Below are 19215 nucleotides of genomic sequence, written 5' to 3'. Positions count from 1 at the left end.
TCTGGCATCAATCAAAATCTAGTGTTCATGCAGTGAAACGATAACGTTAGTTGGCTTGAATTGCAGTGATGGCTATTGCTTAGAAATGTTGAGCAATACAGATTAAAAAGCAGTCAAGTTCCATCTACAATATATTGTGCATTTAATGCCTTATGAAACGATATATGCCTATATATTATGCTAACATTATCATGGCAAGTCACTAGTAAACCTTTTATAAACTTACCAGCGTATTGATAAGGCCTGTATATGGATTTGTGGAGAAAGGGCGATTATTTAAACTGACAATTAGGCAAATTACCTACCAGTGGAAAGAAGAAGAAAAAAAACTAGGAATGGAAATAGAGACAATATCTGATCACGTAATCAGCAACTTCAGTCTATAATAAGTGATGATCAGTGTATTGTCTGGTTAATTTTTAACTTCTAGTCAGGTGGGTCCCTTCACCATTAAAGTGAAGGGACCACTGAACTCTTTCTGTCAACCATGTTCAAATGAGATATGAATTTAGATGCTAAGAGTAAAAGTACAGCCTTTTATGTCCAACTATTGAAAATGAAATACCTACAAACAAAAGACCATACTTGTGTCACATGGATCTGTGGATCAGATTCCTACAGAGCCCTTCTGACTGACCATATGTTGTCTGAAACAACAGTATTTATAGACAAGAACAACAGTTCCTATATTCTACACCAGAAAAGAAATCTAGCAGCAGATCTTGGTACCTCTCATTATCTGGACACCAAAAGGAACAATAGCAAGATACTTGAAATAAAAGCAACAGGTGTACCTGTATTAAATATTACGTGTTTGTACACAGTAAGAAATAAATGTAAGCAGGGGAAAAAAATCTAACAGTGTGAACCAGTTTTATGCATTTGATCAACATTATCTCAGCTTGTACTCTTAGTTCTCACCTTCAGGTCTCTGTGGATGAAGTTATTGGAGTGAATACACTCGACTCCGCTGACTATCTGCTGGACAATGGGTACACTTTCTGCCCTTCTCTTAGACTCTTGTGGAGATTCCATGTTCTTCTCATTTATCCAGTCTTTGAGTGTTCTGGTGTCACACAACTCCATCTTAATATAGAGGTACTTTTGTGATGAATTACTATTAGACCTAGAAAAACAAGATTAGAATTCTAGTATATGATATGATATGATATGATATGATATGGGTAGCACAGCAAAGACCTAAACAAGCAGATGAGACTTACTGGGAAGTGCTGTAACTGTCAGTTGTATTGTCCCATTGGTAATCTGAATCTTCCAGCCAACAATTATAGTATCTAACTATATTACAATGGAGGATTTTTTCTAGTGCGCCCACCTCTCGTAGAGCTTTTCTGATCAGGAAGGGAAAAAGATTAATTTAATAAATTTATTTTTTATTATTATTTTATAGATACATGCACAAACATGCAGCAGTGCACATTGAAAACGTGCACACCAAACCTGACTTACTCTTTACAGCGGACGATCTTCACAGCATAATACTGGTCCACCAGTTTTTCTCTTGCTTTGTAAACACGACCAAAACCGCCTTTAGCAAGACACTGTATGGTATCAAAGTCTGAAGAAAACCTGTTAAGATTAACACAATCATTCAGGAAAATATATTCAGGCAAAATGAAACTGATGTAGAAACATAAAAGGGCTAGGCGGGCATGGCTCCAATCTCTAAACAATCTACCAACAGAAATACAACAAGAAAAACAATTTAATTAACAATACTTATCTAACAAGCACAGAATCAAAAACTAATAGACATTAACTAATAACAAACTAAAGGTGCTCAGTCAGAAAATAACTGAATGAAAAATAAAGGCAGACTTGGCAAAAGAGTTTTGAAAACTTGTGCAAGTTCACTTCACACATGCTAAAATGAGCTAGTTCACGTGCATAGTTAATGATTTAAAACTAAGTTCACACTGCCAATATATAAACTATTTCATGTTTATTTCTTCCATTAAAACTTTTTTTAAATGAGCTGTTCTGAGCAGTAGAAAACATTTTTTCAGTAGAACCTCCTCGTGCCCACCCATTCCCAGCCCCCAGTCATTCATGTGCATTCATATAAGTTCAGAGTTGGAAAGTAACTATAATTACTTAAGCACAGCTTTGAGGTATTTCTGGCATGTAACTAGAAACAAAACTACTTGACCAGAAACTTGAGACCTTACTTAAACGTGAGTACGCAGTTCATTTGCCAGGAAGGAAAAAGAAGGAAAGTTCTAAACATGGTGACATGAGGGGATGACTCAGTCTAGCAACGTGGAAAAACAAAAACCAAACATGGATACAGCTACATACAGGTAGTCGCACAGAAGATTTGGCTTACATACAGTCACTAACCACAAACAGGTAAAACTATTCAGGGCAGATAATGAGTGAGGTAAATTTAGAAACAAAAGCAAAGTGAATCTTTTTTCATACCGTGACTGGGTTGAGGTATCACTTGGTCCGCTTTTAACAGTTTTGTTTTTGACAGCATCCTGAAAGAATGAAATAAAGACATGGATTTAAAAGGCTGAATATTCCAACTAGATGAATATAAATAATTCATTTTTAATGGCTAACTGGCCATTTCAACCTTGCTAAAAAAGCCAAGACAGTATGAGATAGTACATTATTTTGAGCACAGTAACAGACCTGATCCTTGGAAGAGCTTGATGAATTTGTGAAGATTACAGAGTCGCTAGTACCAGCTTGCATGCTCTGTGATGATGCCTCGAGGGACTCGCTTGGAGAATACAATAAGGTACATGAGTACAGTTTCCTTTGTATTGACCTTAACAATATCCTTTAATTCTATCAGTAAGCGCCTTACAGTGAAGATGGTGTTGACAAACTGGGTGGTGGAGTGTCTACAGACACAGCTGACCTTTGGGGCACCTAAAATGCAAAAATACATAAATGAAAGTCTGCTATTACAGGGTAGCATATCTCAAAGAAGATTATCCACCCTGTTGTATCACTGCTTAACTTCAGCTCAGAACAATTTTTATGTTTTTCTTGCAAACTAGCTGGTCTTAGGGTCTAGTGTCCCTTCTGTTAATACAAGTCAGTATTTCTCACTAGAGCTGCAGTTTTCTCTTATTAATGTGTCAGCACAAAAACGTCAACCTGTCTGGACTAACATTACTAGACAACAAATCTCTGCATATCTATCTAACTAAAAAATAACCTAACAACAGACACAGCTGACCTTTGGGGCACCTAAAATGCAAAAATACATAAATGAAAGTCTGCTATTACAGGGTAGCATATCTCAAAGAAGATTATCCACCCTGTTGTATCACTGCTTAACTTCAGCTCAGAACAATTTTTATGTTTTTCTTGCAAACTAGCTGGTCTTAGGGTCTAGTGTCCCTTCTGTTAATACAAGTCAGTATTTCTCACTAGAGCTGCAGTTTTCTCTTATTAATGTGTCAGCACAAAAACAAAAAGAGCATTGCTGGCTTAAATGTTTTATGATTAGGGTTGTCTGCCAACATGATCTGCAACATTTTTTGAAATGATTCCTTTTCTTGCAGTTGTGGCACAGCTGTCCAAAAGCTGGACATTTTTCTTTCTTTGCCATGTGACTGTTTCCACAGTTTTTGCAATTTGCTATGATGGGTGCATCATTTTGTTCCATTTGGGGCTTTTGTCTAGTGTAATGGTGCCTGCTGGAAACTGGATGTATTGCATCTACATTGGTGGGCATCTGCGGCACCGCCAATGTTTTATTGTTTTCCTCAGTCAATTCGTGTATATGACATATTGAGATGGCTTTTGTCAGGGTTAGATCGCTGTCCCTTAACAGTGCTTTCCTTAAGCTTTCACTGTTGATGCCACATATTATCCTGTCACAGATTAACTCATCAGTCAATTCTCCAAAATGGCATGCTTTTGCTTTAATCCTGAGATCAGTGATAAACGATTCAATAGTCTCACCCTGTTTCTGGTTTCTGGAGTGAAACTTGTGTCTCTCCATGGTTTTGTTTGGTTGAGGGTTGTAAATTTCATGAAACTTCCTTTTCAGGCATTCGGGATCCTCTCTTGATTCCGAGGGAGATAAAACAGCGCCATCCTCACCCGGTGCACGCACTTCTGCTGCATAGACGAAAGAACAGTCTCATTCTATGGCCTCTGGCCCTGCGAGATTGAGGAAGATATAGGCCTGTCTCCTGGCAGGTTTAATATGGTGCGCTCCCTTCACCTTCGGGATAGGTTACACCATCTAGTACTACCTTCTGGGTGAATCTGTAGAGGAATGGACAGATCTTTGTTGTACAGACATACTGACTTGAATTGATCATAGTGGGGTGGGTGAACTATGTGAATATGCACACTATCATTTTCAGCCTGTAGGAGGCAATGTTCGAACTCCAGGAACTGACACAACCTTTTACACTGCCTACAATCAAAGGCTGAAATTTACAGTTCAACCTGTGGGTTTTTTCAGACACTTTACTTTTAGGTATTGGTCCTCAAGTCTTCCCATTTTGTACAACTTCATATCTCTGCTATTACTTTTACCTGGTCACAAATTTAATATTCACTTTATAAAGGAAGATTTTACAGAACATGGGGCAAATTGATCCAGAGCTATGCAACAGGTTATTCCACCCATATTACCTGCTGCATTAACGTGTAAGAGAAAAATCTATCCCTTATTGTGTCATTAAAAGAGTCAAATGTGTGAGTTGATACATTAGTTGTATGACATGACTTAATCTAGGCTCACCAGTCCTACTAAATAATGATGATTAGCTGATTTTTGTGGTTATTAGGCCAGTGAACCACCACCACTCACCCATGCAACCCTTTACAAATCTCTCCCACACAAATGTCCTCCTTGGTGGAGCGCAAACACGGCAGATTAACAAAGGGAGGTAGGCTACAAGGTACCACAAATGTTTTCAAGTCACGTTTTCATATGGTCAGGGTCAACACCGTCTAGGTCCTCATAACACAGCTTCAACTTGTTTTTCTGTGCATATTGGTTTAGATCAGCGACGTAGTTTGTACCTTCCATCTTAATTTTGCTCTGTTCTCTGTTCAGTGCTCACTCAAGGGGGGCCGAACTCCAACTGCAGTTACAATAGCAACAATTTGCTGCTCCCACTGTGTGAGTGCGTGCACCCATAGCTACTGCTAGCTGTGAGAGGGCGCTAAATTTTGAACGTGGGTATATGCATTGTGTCATGTACAAATTACAGACCTGTTCCTTTACTTAGCTTTTGGACAAGTAAGCATCGAGTTGTTAGTGGCCTGACGCGGCCTCTAGTGAGAAACTGGCAAATCTTTTAAAACTACTTCTGCCTGAAATATACATATCAATATTTCTGGAATTTCTAACCCTTTATATGCCAGTATGTTGTCATAACCCCTCTTTTTTTCAATGGGAAAAAACAAAAAAAATGAAATAATAATTTAAAAAAAGCATTTCAACCAGTATGATGATGATGATGATGATTATATATTTTTATTAGGCCCTGGGATGGGTCAATGATTGGCACCAACGTTGATTTTGATGCATTACATAAATTCACACACATACACACCCAGACATAATGCACTGCTATAACATCAAATGCTATTTTTGATGCCATATTTATTGGCACTATTGCTGAGGAGATGCAGAAAGACTTCAGTCCAACAGCCTACATCTCATTCTGTCTCATTCTCACTGGACATTATAATAGGTAACCCTGCTAATGACCCTTCCCTGTTAGTTTCTCTTCCCCTTCCAGAAAAGCAACTATTAATGTGATAGCTATTTGGGAGATGAGCCCAATGCTCAATGAAAATCATTAATTCTGAGGCATGTGGTGAATAATAACAGACAAAACAGATAGACACTAAAAGCATGCTGGGACAGCTGTGTGATGGAGCGATCTCCACATGCAAATATAAACTTACAGTAAATAATGATGCAGGTTCATGCACATGCGCATACAAAAAGTGAAAGGAATAAAGAGAGAGATGGCAGTTACTTTATTATTATTGCTTTATATTCCATTACCCTTGGCACAGTGCAGACATTATAGTCCTGAACCTTATAGCACCGCCTGCTGCACACAAACAAAACAAAACAAATGATAGCTAGAAGGATGGGCTTTCTCTTCAATGAAATTAAGGGTTCGGCCGGTTTTGTGACAGTAGTGGTCAACTATTCCAATAAAGTTTGACCCTTAGATGAAAATATTTTTGGCCCCCTGTTATAGCCAGATGAAAATATTTTTGGCCCCCTGTTACAGCCATATGTTATTGTGTAATCAGTTAAGTTTTCTTTAGGCTTCATCTCAGAAAGGACAGCTGCTGCCATTGTTGACCTGAAGGACACCTACAGTAAAACAAACAAAATAAGTACCATTATTACATATAAGTACATCAGGCTTATACAGTGGCGACTATGTTCACCTCAAGTGGTAAATTTGAGGGCTGACTACAAGCGTAAGGAAAACTATGTAGTCTACATTCTTCTTCTAGAGTAATACAAAAAAACTGTATACGTGATGATAAAAAGGGAATAGAAAATATGAATACTATGCATGTTGACCATCTACTAAAGTGACATTCTAAAAGTATATTTTGACATAAAAGATCATTAAATATTAAATACCTTGCTGTCCCAGTCCGACTGTTCTTGAAGCGCAGACCAGGCCAGCTCAGCTGCATTTTGTTTGGCTTCTTTGACACTCTTACCCTCAGCCACGGGGTATTCCTTATTGTTGATCACTAGTTTGTAGAAAAATCTGTGTAGGCAGAGAGAAAATATAAAGATTTCAATAATGTAAAATGCTTCCCCTATATGCAATCAAACTGAAGGAGTGCTGCTGCTGGAATTTTATATATTATATTCATTTTATATACAGTCGACAGAAAGTAAGGCTCGCTACTCACTTCCTCTCTGTCATTCACACACTGACAACAGATGAATGCCCACACCTCCATTCATACACAGGCACGCATACAAACTCCTCACTGAGTACACCCAAACTTCACTCCTACAACTGTTTTAATACTGCAGCTGGTAAAGTTGGAGCTCAGTCTATTTTAACTACCTTATATGCTGTTTTGATAATCATGTTTTGATTCTAATAATTATTTGAGTGACTTTACATACTGCTGGGTAGCTTGTGAATTTTTCCACAGGGGATCAATAAAGTTTTATGATTATACTGTAGTCTGTTCTGTTTTATTAATCTGATTCTGAATAGTAACTAGTAACTAAAGTGATCCAATCAATGTAGTGGAGTTAAAAGTACAATATTTACCTCAGACATGTAGTTACTTTGGAATATGAAGTAGCAGAAAATGAAAATGCTCAAGAAAAGTACAATACTTCAAAAATGTGCTTATGTACAGTACTTGAGTAGATGTACTTTCCACCACTGACCTCCAGTGCCAAAGTGTCAAAAGCTCCCAGTCAATTAACACACATGGCAAGGCGAGTATAAATAAATCCTAACAGTTCTAAGGTGATTTTAAGTAATTCCCCCACCAACAAGTCTAAATGTAGGTACGGCATCGCTCGACGATGTGTGAAAAACGACCCCACTGCTGAAAAAAAAATCTAGGTGAAACACTGATGAATTCACTCTTTTAATCGAACGTTAGCACAGTGTGATGTTGTTTATATTCAGGTTACAGAGGTTCAGTCATACTTACTGAGGGTTATGTGATGGACCGCTTCGTTTCTCTTCAATGAAATTAAGGGTTCGGACGGTTTTCTGACAGTAGTGGTCAACTGTTCCAATAAAGTTTGGCCCTCTATATTTGCGGTTGTTAGGTGTCACCCCCAACATCTGACATACAACCTTGGCTGCTTCCTCCTTAGCTTCTTTCTTTGTTTTCCCACAGGCAGCTGGGTACTCCTTATTGCCTACTGTGAAGCTACAGGACTTTCTGTAACATCACAGAAACCAATTTAATTCACCTTCAAAGGGTGACAAAACTGACATTAAACTATTTTCAATGCAGTGTGGATGCTTACACAAAGGCATTTGATTCCACTCTTATTGACTCCTTAGCCCTTACTGTGACCTTGTTCTTAATCCTATATAGCACATTTAACACAGCAACAGCTGACCAAAGTGCTTAACACCAAACACAATAATAAAACAAAATTGCAATTAAACAACCACCCATCATAAAAAAAAAAATCCTCAGCACAACAAAGCCTCAAAACAGGTCATCTTCCATAAAGTAAGTGGGCTCTGTGTGGATTACTGGATTCATTTTTTCTGCTTGAACACAAACCATCTTTGTCTTTAGTTCACTTGCCTCAGCTGCATTCTGTTTGGCTTCCTTCTTAGTCTTCCCCTCACCGGTGGCACAGGTTTTACCATTCAGACCTGCTCTTATGGTATATCTGACGTGGAATTGTCAAAGGTTTTGTTAGACAGGTAAGATGATTTGTGGTTGGGTAAGCTACATAAAAACACAATCCATCACCAATGAATGTAGCTATTAACTTAGGCCTATCAGTGTGATGACCACAGCAAATGAGCAATTAATCATTTAATTTTAGGACATTATTTGACTGTATGGTTTCTTGCTCCCATGCAGCATACATTTTCTGTTATATTCTTATATATTGTTTATTATATTGCCGATTAAAGTGCCTTAGATTTTGTGTTACTTATTTATCTACTTTATATTTCATTTGTATTTTGTGGCATTCATGTGGACAGCAAAGTAAGAATTTCATTGTACAGGGAAACACGTTTCCTAACTGTGCATATGACAAATAAACACTTTGAACTTTGAACTTGAACTCTTGGTAAAATACTGTGAATGTTTGTTTGTCTTCCATTAGGCGCCTGTGGTAGTACTGAACAACGTTACTGAACAAAGAATGTACATGTCCAAACATGTCAGGACACCAGGAAGCTGATTATTCAGTCCGCCATGTTGGTCACAAATTGGCCCTACACGTGCGGAGCGTCCCCGTCGGGCCGCGTCCTGCGTACAGGTGAGATGCGGCAGCGTAGGAGACGGCAGGTGTCGACGTGACAGGGGAAGGGAGCTAGACGCAAATGTGTGGCCTTATAGTGAATGCTCAAAGCATTCTCCACATTTAAGAAGTACTTATTTGATTAGTATTAGTTTAAATAAATGTGCAATTAATAATAACAATAATAATAAATGAAAACCTTGTGGAGGTATGTAGGCTGTTATTGTACTATTATACTACAGGCTATAGTATATAGATGGTAAGTTAAATCAACTTAAAAGTAAAGCAAGTTAATTTCTGGTAAGGCTTTATCGTTACTGTAGCTGTTTTTCTGTAGGCAGCTTAGGCTATTGATAATATTCAACCACCACCACCCCGATTGACATTATCGCTAGCCAACAAAATCTTATTCACCTTTCTCTAGATTAATCACGGCTACGACAGAACAAGACTCGTTAATGTGCAAAGCTAACATCATGTGTAGAGATGATCAAAATCTTGTACAACTTACGTTTTATTATGGGAAGGATCTTCAGAGCTAATGTCTTCAAATGTCAGCTCCGACCGTGTTTTCTGTGCATGCTCGTATAATTTAGTTACGTTATCCATTGCCTTCGCAAACGACGAAGCGTTTGACATAAAATGACCTAAAGCTGCTAAAATAAAGTTCAAGCCTACCAAATTATTATATTTTCCATTTTCATTCTAGCTTTGCTGCCACCTCACTCTCGTGACTTCAGGCGCCTACTGTAAGTTTCGATTTCTCCTTAAGTTCACAACTTTATTATCCATTACACAACGACACGGAAACTGGGAACGGTTCAACCCCTTTACTGAAGTGAATTTTGGTAAAACGAGATGGCACGTGTTGTTCACAATTATTTAAATACAACATTTCCTCTAGGAGTCTTTCTCTTGCAGCCTTAACACCCACATTTTATGGTGCTGATGTCTGTTCTTATTATTGTGCAGCTCAAGCAAATGAATCATGACACAGCAGTGATTCTGTGTAATTTGCTCACTGTGCACATATTCCGATGTTTTGGGGCCCTTATAAGATGCAAGTACTTGTGTGAGCTGAACAACTTTCTGCAGACACTCCACATTTAACTTATTGCCAAGAGACATAATCAAAGCCTCAAACCTAAACCCAATTTTTCTTTTTATTTGGAAAAGTGTATACACAGGATCCAGCTCTCACCTTCTGTAAATCACATCAAACTTGTCTCCTTAATCAAACTCTGTGGGGCAACCAGGGCCAGCTCTGCATGGTCTCATTTCATATTTACAGTAAACACAGGCAGAAACTAAACTAAAATACTTTAGATGATTATTATCCATTGTGCATCATGATTCCTTGCACTGCTTCCCTTCCTTATTCTCTCCCTCCTTGCCATCTTTGGCATTGACCCCTGGGACACATAACCATGGTTTGGACTTCTCTAATATCAGTAACAATTAGTTATAATATTGTTATATGTCAGTAAAATAATACACACACACATAGCTTCACACTAAATATTTGCATGTAGAAAACAAAATATTTCACCTTAATAACATATCAGTAATGAACATCACCTTTTTGCCTTGTGGTGCTAGGAGGAAATCTAGTCTCTCAGATTCAGCTCTTTATCAATATATTCAAGCAAACCTACAACTTATCCATTTTCAAACTCTGTATATTGAGTCTATTGAACTCAGCACCTTTAGTCATAATAACTGAAGAAAAAAAATGGATAAGTGTCACGGTCTCCTTTTTATTTGAATAGGCTGATTTGTCTTAATGAAATGTTAAACACAAACTGGGTGTAAAATTACCAAATCTGCCATACTGCATACCACACACATGAATGTCACTAAAATTTACTCATTACACTGTTCAACACTTTGTCACATTGTGACAAGAAGTCATGTTTCAGTCATTTAGTGACATCTAGAAAAACTGTTTCATTGTCTTGTACAAGACTGTACAGAAAGTCAGAAAGTATGAAACCCCTTTTTATACATTTACCTTTTCCAGGATAGAATCAATTCTTTGACAAAATAATTATCAGAGGAATGCATAATTATTAAAAGCGAATAATGGAATAAATTTAATATCATGTTTTATTCACTGATTATAAAAAGTGAATGAGTTTATGGGCATTTTTCCATCAAATATCACATAATCATGATTAATAATGTTACATCATGAAAACAATATTTAAAGAAGGAGTTCTCATAGCACTCAAAACATCCAGCCACAAGTATTTGATACTAAATTCTGTGGATCGTCATGCTTGGGGTGACTCGTGTGTTTTTTCCTTCTGTCTTGAATAAGTTCCTGTAATAATCAGACAGTCCTACTCTCTCGATCTTTATTTTTTAGCATCTGAAGTGCATTAGCACACTCGTCCAGTTCTCTCTTTACTTTGCTTGCTTCAGGTCGATCTTCTGGCTTCACGTGCAGCATTGACTTTATTATTTGGTTCTGCAATGAAACAACAAAATTAGAAAATGTGATAATATTTAAAAAAAATGCTGTCACTGATTGTAAAGCTCCAATCTACAGTATTTCCAATATTTTACACCCCCTCCAGCCAATAATAGCCCTCCTTGATTTTTTTTTACAACTCACATACATACATTGCCAATGCCTGTTCTGACTCTTCATCTTTTGAGGCTCTACAAATGGTTGACTGATGTAACAGTGCAAATCCCTGTACCTCAAGCCCACTTCTTTCCTGCTGTGGACTATTACAAGTGACAGCCACCCTGTGAGAAATACAGTTTCATGCTGTGAGAAAATGCTCAGAATGCTGATATACCTCTTGGGGGAAATAGTGTGAAACCCCTTGAGGAAGTTTCTGGTTTCTGGCGTCATCCCAAATCTGGCATTTATGAAAAAAGGGAGAAAGATTATGTAATTGACTTCACAAAAAAAGGTGTCCAACAATGATCTGTTGAAATTTTATAAATAAGATTAAACTAAAATATAATCGCTCCAGTTACCTCTAGTATCTGAAACCTGGTACTGTACCAATGTTTGGCACGGTCTCAAAACAATTATTAAACATATGTTATTGATATTTACAGCAGGATTTTGGATTGTGTTTCAGAAAAACTCACCACTTTCCTGTCAGAGCCAGCAGGGAGGTTCCAAAGAAGTTCAAAATATATCAGCCCTAAAGCAAATATGTCCACTTTTCGGTCATAAATGCTCTTGCTCTTCTGTCATAAAACAAGAAAACAATATATGTGCCGTGAAAGCTGCAGTGGTTCTCTTCTTCTCTTAACTGTGGTGATTAAAGAGAATTCACTTTGCTTCATTCTTCATGACCCCCAGAAGCTGTATGTAATAACTGTATTACTTCTTAAACAAAGCTGGGATGTTACTCAAAGGAACATCATTCAGAGCAGCCGAAGACGTGGAGCTGCTCCGGCAGAGCATGTAAGCCTTGGATATGTGGTCTACAACTCAAATAGTCTCTGTTTGAACATAGGCAGGTGTTCCGTGCCAGGGCATGTGGGACATTCATCGCTGAGTGTGACCTTTTTGATATAAAGCAGCTTATCACTGACAGTCAGGAGGATTGAAACAAAGTGCTGCACATCATCATTAGTGTTAAACACAGGGCACCTTTAATGAGTCTCCCTGCTAAAGTTAATGTTAGTTTAAACCATCTTACTTGCTCAGGAGCCATATACGAAGGGGTTCCTTTGTACACTGTTCTCTCTAACAGGTTCTCAGCATCATCATTATTCTCGGCAGTGACCAGACCAAAGTCCCCAATCTTCACTTCTCCATCCCGCCCAAACATGATGTTGGCAGGCTAATCAGATGAAAAAAAACAAGCATGTAGCTTCATGGCTGATGTAATGTAAACGATGACTATACCACTTCGTCTCACCTTCAGGTCTCTGTGGATGAGCATCTTGGAGTGAATGTACTCGACTCCACTGACTATTTGCTGAGCAATGTCGAGACTTTTTTCTCTTCTCTTGGAGTTTCGCAGAGATTTCTTCACATTCTGAGTATTCTTCTCATCTATCCACACTCTAAGTGTTTTGGTGTCACACAGCTCCATCTGAATGTAGAGGTATTTTACAACTGAATCACTGGAAGACCTAAAATGTAAGAAAACTTAAAACATTATGAAATGACATGCCTTCATGTCTGGTAAGTTTCACATACAGTGACTTAGCTTGACTAAACTGCAGCAATACCATGACCATAGCAAGCACGCCTGCAGCTGCATGCTGTGCCATTTTATTAGGCACTTCAAAATGCACCTAGACAGGTCAGTCAGTCACTTGGTAATGTGAAAGACAAGTTAATGTTAGCGAACATATTAGCTCAGCTTCAGCTATCTATGTTAGCTTGGTACTGGCTTTGTAGCTAAGGAACATTTACTTAATAGACTGGTTTGCTGAATGTAAAGAACTTGAGACTTGACTTGGACTTGACCAGAGGCCTGAAACTCTACTTGGACTTGCAAAAAATGACTTGTGAGTATCTTTGTTGTACAAAAAGGAATTTAGTATATGGATGAGACTTACTGGGAAGTACTGGAACTGTCAGGTGCACTGTCCCATTGATATCCTCCATCCTCCATCCAACATGTGAAGTATCGAATAATATTGCAATGTTGGAGGTCTGATAATGCTGCCACCTCTCGTAGAGATTTTCTGATCCAAAGGAGGACAAGAATATGACTCAGGTGATAAAACTTTCAGCTTCTTTTGCACTGCATCTGTTAAAAACACCATGCAGCCCTCAGCATATACTTGACTTACTCTTTCCAGCGGACAATCTTTATAGCATAATACTTTTGTAGCAGCTTTTGTCTTGCTTTGTAAACACGACCAAAGGCTCCTTTGCCGAGACACTCTATGGAGTCAAATTCTGATGTAAACCTGTTGAGATTAACACAAGTATTGATGAATCAAAAAGCTGAAAACAAAAATACCTTGCTGATTGTATATGAACATGGGAGAACTAAAGCATGCTGATATTATAATTTTCCATACCTTGATGCTGCTGACTTGGCTGGTTTTTTCACACTCGAACTGTTCTCTGTATTCTTGCCATTGAAATTGGGTATTATATCCTTAATTAAGAAAATAAATTATGATATAGAGATTAAAATGTTACAACAAAAAAACTATAAAACAAACATGACTGCTATCCTCATACTCTACCTCTTTGCTGCTTCTGTGGGCATTTTGGAAATTTGCTGCAAGTCTAGCAAGACAAAAAAAAAAATCTAAATCAGCTATAATAACCAGGTCATCTGCATTGATTTTCCTGTCATCCACAAGACTTGTGCTCCTCGCCATGTTCTTGTCTTCCTGTGTGCACCTACTTTTAAAGAACTGTTGATTTTTTATTTCAAATTGAATGTGCTGAAATACAGAGCCTAAAGAACAACATGGTGCAACTGCCCTAATGGTCTGAACTGTAGGATTCAAAAGGTGGCTTACCTTATTTTTGGCTTTACATCGGGTGTTTGATCCTTTGTAACGGGAAGTAGGAAAATACAGAAAATTGTATTTAATATATATTTAAAATCCATTATATTAGGGAAGAGGCCAAGTCCTCCTTTAATTCTCACTAATCTAAAGAGCTCAGGGTATAATACAAAAGTGTGAACTGATTAAGAGGTGTGCTGAGAAGTATACTACTGTACATCATGGTCACTTTCTGGAACTGGAAAAATCATGGCCAGTTAGATAAAACTGTTTTTACATAAAAGGGAAATTAAAACAAAATGCAGTAGCATGAGATTTACAAACTGATGAGCCAAAAAACAGACCTGATCCTTTGGAGGTTTGGGATCATTTGTAGCTGGCGACTTGCTTTTCAACTGTCTATCATGGGACACCCTTGGAGAAAACAATGAGACACATTAGTAGAATATTCTCAGTAATAATCTCTAACATGTGTTATACTCCCCAGTGAACGCCTTACGGTGTGCTTGGTGGTGTAGATAGCTTGACTTGTGCTTCATTAGACACAGATGAACAGAAAGTTACCTGAAAGCACAAACGAAGTGTAGCATTAACTGCAGTAACCAATTATCTCTGACATGGAGTGCAACATTACTGTAATATCATTAGATATTTTTTAAAACCCCAACTGTGAGTTCTTTACAACAGTCAAATATTTCATTATATAGTAACATTTTATTGATAACATCAAATTCAAGTTATTCTATTGTATAGAACAGTGCTTCCCAGTCTTTTTAAAACCATGGCACCTAGTCATACAGATCTATTTACAATTACATTATCTGGGTTGCATTTGAATTAATTGAAATTAATGACATGTCGTTCAAACCTGGTTTGAACATGATTTTTAGTAAAAGTGACAGCCCTAATATGGCTCACATGACTCTTAACAATGGTGCTGGTATCCCATACTCCTGCAGTACCTCCTACAATACATCCTCAGGTCCCACTTTTTAAAAACAGGGATGTGCTGTCACTCTCAGCAACTATGCTAACGTATAATATGTGACACAAACTGTGAAAATATTTTGATTTGATGTTTTATAGTAAAGAATGAATAGACAGCCATGGTTTGTGGAACAGAAAACTGATGGTTAGATAAAAGTCTCAGCAAAAATATTCAGTGGACCTGTTAATCAAGTTATGCTAATATTTAATATCAAAGGATCAGAAAATATTTAATACCTTACTGTCCCAGTCTGACTGTTCTTGAAGAGCAGACCAGGCCAGCTGAGCTGCATTTTGTTTGGCTTCTTTGACACTCTTCCCCTCACCCACAGGGTATTCCTTGTTGTTGATCACTAGTTTGTAGAAAAATCTGTGTTGGGTTTTGTAAAAGATTAAATAGTTTAGATCACCATGGTAACATTTTAATATTACAGCCATTTGAACATTATTCAAGAGTTAACACAAAGTGGCTGTACATGTTGTTCAACTAAATAAACATTCATACTTACAGAGGGTTATGAGCAGGACCACATCTCTTCTCTTCAGTGAATGCATGTAAGCGGCTTGTCTTCTGACAGTAGTGGTTGACCAATCCTATGAAATTTGATTCTGTAAGGTTTTTGCCTTCTGTCTTTGCACTCAAGCTTTTTATCTTATCACTGTAATACCAAAACAAAAGGGATAAATGAAAAACTTTAAGAACCAAACTGAATCAAAGGAATCACAGTGAAACAGTATGTTGCCACAGTTGGTACTCACCAGATATCTGGCACATGTTGATTCACTTCCTTCTGTTGCTGACTTGATCCACCACTGCATTTCCCATCTCCAGTCTTGAAAACAAAAATTATAATTTTATTTAGGATTTACTGACTCAAATGTGTCCTTTGTAACATTTAAATAATCCACTAGAACATTCATGACAATATTACACTCGCTGACAAGCACTTTAATTCCTTCCCTATGCACTTTTTCAATACTTTAATTAAACCAGGAGAAACAGGTGTGTATTACTACTTACCTCTGGAGTTTTACTGCCACATATCTCATGATAAACAAGCTTTGCTGCCTCCTCCTTAGCTTCCTTCCTTGTTTTCCCAAAGGCAGCTGGATACTCCTTATCACCAACCACAAAGCTACAGCCTCTACAAATTATACAAAGGTTATTTGATGCCTTTTAAATGATGGCTAAACAACTAAGAATGAATTAGGATACACTGTAGAGGCTTACAGAACAGCATTATCTGGTCCCAGTCTGGTTGACTCCACAGGTCTTACAGTCACCCTGTTCTTCTGACCATACTCATTGAGCCAACATATATAGTTAATATTACTGACACTTGTCTGATGAACTGGTGAAGTGGAAGCCTCTGTTGCATTTTCTGTCTGTCAAGATAATAACACATGCATGAAGGATGCATATGACCTGAATTGGTCTATACTTTTCAAAACAAAACCTGACACACGATGTAAGTTAATAAAGAGGTGTAATAATCTTACAAAGGCAGCTGGCTCCTCCAACAAGCCTCTGAGGGCATTTTTAGCAGCGTTCTGTTTGGCTTCCTTCTTGTTCTTCCCAACACCATCAGGATACACTTTACCATTCAGGACAGCTCTTAAGGTAAATCTGAGAAGAAAGTATAAGACCTTTTTTAAACACATAAGATGAAACAAGAGTAATGGGAGGTTGCATTACAGTGAATCTGTACTCATCCCCAAATGTGAAGTTATTAACTTGACATAATGCTGTTGGACCCCTTATGCCCTCATCTGGAAACTAGAGGGGTTAGAAGTATGATCATTCTATACCGAATAGCCTGAAAGCAACATATAGAATAAACATTTTCTAATTTAAAAGTTCCAGACTTGACATAATGTTAGAGCCCTATAGGCCCTCATCTGGAAATTAGATGTAATGTGCATCTACTCCTGTATCCTCCCATTCAACAGGGGCTTGTCTTATTATTGTCTTCAAATCCTACAGTCGCACACGCATGACTTTGCAGGTCGTATATCCCAGCAGACTACTAATTCAACTCACGTTTTAATGTGGTCAGGGCCAGCAGATCCAACGTCCTCATACCTCACCTCCAAGCGTGTTTTCTGTGCATACTCGTTTAATTTAGCTACGTAGTTGTCGTAGTCCATTGCTATTATTCAGCAGTCTGGCTGGCTACTCAAATTACATAAAAACATAAAACTAAGTGTAGATCTTAGAATAATATCAAACATCTTTTCCATTTACATCTCAAATCTACTCCCATGTCATCGTAACGTTGGGCCCACTTTTGATTCAGTCTTTACCCACATTAAGTTTCGTTTTCTCGGTAAACGTCACACATGGTGCCTTCAAATGATGTCTGAAATATCAAAACTGGTTAGGCTAACATATCCCTCAGACATAGCCTACACAGACTTAAACCAGCTGTAAGCTATAGCCATCACCATGGATAAGATGTAATCATAGAGTGTAACGCTGAACAAAGTACATGGGAAAGGTGTGTGTGTGTGTTTTAAATATAATTACGAAAGGTAGATAATTTTAAATATATTAAAGAAATATTTGTTATAATCTGCAATAATCAAGTGTTTACATATAAAAAAACAAATTTGAATATATCCAGCTATCCTGTGTCATAAATACATGTCTGGGATGTGTAAGAAACCAAACTATTAAAAATAATCGACGATACCTCCTTCATACACATCAGGAGGTGCGGCTTCCCTGTACCAACATGGCGACCGCGTTGACGCATTGTCAAAATGAACAGTAGTGGCTCATGCGGTGCCTACGGGAGTGGTGTGTTCTTTCTAGGCGCAGTTAGATATTAAGTTAAGCACTCTTGACTCTTTCAGTTCTTTTGACGGATATCTATATTTTAACTAAAGTATACTTTAAATATGTGTAGTTTAGTAAAGTGCGTGCTTTGCTACTCATCTTGACAAAAGGCATACAGTGGGTACAGAAAGTATTCAGACCCCCTTAAATTTTTCACTCTTTGTTATATTGCAGCCATATGCTAAAATCATTTAAGTTCATTTTTTTCCTCATTAATGTACACACAGCACCCCATATTGACAGAAAAACACAGAATGTTTGACATTTTTGCAGATTTATTAAAAAAGAAAAACTGAAATATCACATGGTCATAAGTATTCAGACCCTTTGCTCAGTATTTAGTAGAAGCACCCTGTTGAGCTAATACAGCCATGAGTCTTTTTAGGAATGATGCAACAAGTTTTTCACACCTGCATTTGGGGATCCTCTGCCATTCCTCCTTGCAGATCCTCTCCAGTTCTGTCAGGTTGGATGGTAAACATTGGTGGACAGCCATTTTCAGGTCTCTCCAGAGATGCTCAATTGGGTTTAAGTCAGGGCTCTGGCTGGACCATTCAAGAACAGTCACGGAGTTATTGTGAAGCCGCTCCTTCGTTATTTTAGCTGTGTGCTTAGGGTCATTGTCTTGTTGGAAGGTGAACCTTCGGCCCAGCCTGAGGTCCTGAGCACTCTGGAGAAGGTTTTCGTCCAGGATATCCCTGTACTTGGCCACATTCATCCTTCCCTCGATTGCAACCAGTCGTCCTGTCCCTGCAGCTGAAAAACACCCCCATAGCATGATGCTGCCACCACCATGCTTCACTGTTGGGACTGTATTGGACAGGTGATGAGCAGTGCCTGGTTTTCTCCACACATACCGCTTAGAATTAAGGCCAAAAAGTTCTATCTTGGTCTCATCAGACCAGAGAATCTTATTTCTCACCATCTTGGAGTCCTTCAGGTGTTTTTTAGCAAACTCCATGCGGACTTTCATGTGTCTTGC

General features: G+C 38.1%; 2 protein-coding genes across 2 annotated transcripts in view; both read right to left on the bottom strand.

Annotated features, from left to right (window-relative positions):
* The window catches only part of LOC109960809 (interferon-induced, double-stranded RNA-activated protein kinase-like), a 16969-nt gene extending 8774 nt beyond the window's left edge, over positions 1–8195 (bottom strand). Inside the window, exons 1-14 of the mRNA XM_020601178.1 lie at positions 8173–8195; positions 7994–8056; positions 7669–7905; positions 6620–6752; positions 6253–6340; positions 4808–4891; positions 3946–4025; positions 2837–2901; positions 2659–2749; positions 2443–2501; positions 1471–1590; positions 1224–1352; positions 909–1126; positions 730–739 (exon numbers count right to left, since the gene is read on the bottom strand). Of these exons, the coding sequence (XP_020456834.1) occupies positions 730–739; positions 909–1126; positions 1224–1352; positions 1471–1590; positions 2443–2501; positions 2659–2749; positions 2837–2901; positions 3946–4025; positions 4808–4891; positions 6253–6340; positions 6620–6752; positions 7669–7905; positions 7994–8056; positions 8173–8195 (1400 nt within the window). The remainder of the gene's footprint in view (positions 1–729; positions 740–908; positions 1127–1223; positions 1353–1470; positions 1591–2442; positions 2502–2658; positions 2750–2836; positions 2902–3945; positions 4026–4807; positions 4892–6252; positions 6341–6619; positions 6753–7668; positions 7906–7993; positions 8057–8172) is intronic.
* Positions 8196–9874: 1679 nt separating this feature from the next.
* Positions 9875–17728, bottom strand: eif2ak2 (eukaryotic translation initiation factor 2-alpha kinase 2). The gene is made up of 19 exons (XM_020598188.1): positions 17436–17728; positions 16895–17021; positions 16626–16780; positions 16416–16539; positions 16154–16227; positions 15904–16053; positions 15632–15764; positions 14907–14971; positions 14752–14821; positions 14420–14451; positions 14138–14180; positions 13967–14046; positions 13733–13852; positions 13496–13624; positions 12847–13063; positions 12625–12768; positions 12065–12166; positions 11764–11826; positions 9875–11426 (listed from the first exon to the last, which is right to left on the bottom strand). Exons 1-19 carry the CDS (start codon positions 17540–17542, stop codon positions 11289–11291), a joined length of 2073 nt encoding a protein of 690 aa, XP_020453844.1. The 5' UTR covers positions 17543–17728; the 3' UTR covers positions 9875–11288.
* Positions 17729–19215: the final 1487 nt, after the last annotated feature.

This window comes from Monopterus albus, unplaced genomic scaffold, assembly GCF_001952655.1.
Source record: "Monopterus albus unplaced genomic scaffold, M_albus_1.0 scaffold3.1, whole genome shotgun sequence".
In the NCBI taxonomy this organism is placed as follows: domain Eukaryota; kingdom Metazoa; phylum Chordata; class Actinopteri; order Synbranchiformes; family Synbranchidae; genus Monopterus; species Monopterus albus.
Note: the sequence above shows the minus strand (reverse complement) of the source record. Positions and strands in the feature narration are given on the sequence as shown.

Coding starts and splice junctions, on each gene's coding strand:
- eif2ak2 (XM_020598188.1), bottom strand. CDS start 17,542: ATGGACTACGACAACTACGTAGCTAAATTAAACGAGTATGCACAGAAA. Junction 14,972..15,631: donor AGTCAGACTGGGACAGTAAG/GTATTAAATATT, acceptor TTGTGCTTTCAG/GTAACTTTCTGTTCATCTGT. Junction 14,181..14,419: donor GATGTAAAGCCAAAAATAAG/GTAAGCCACCTT, acceptor TTGTCTTGCTAG/ACTTGCAGCAAATTTCCAAA.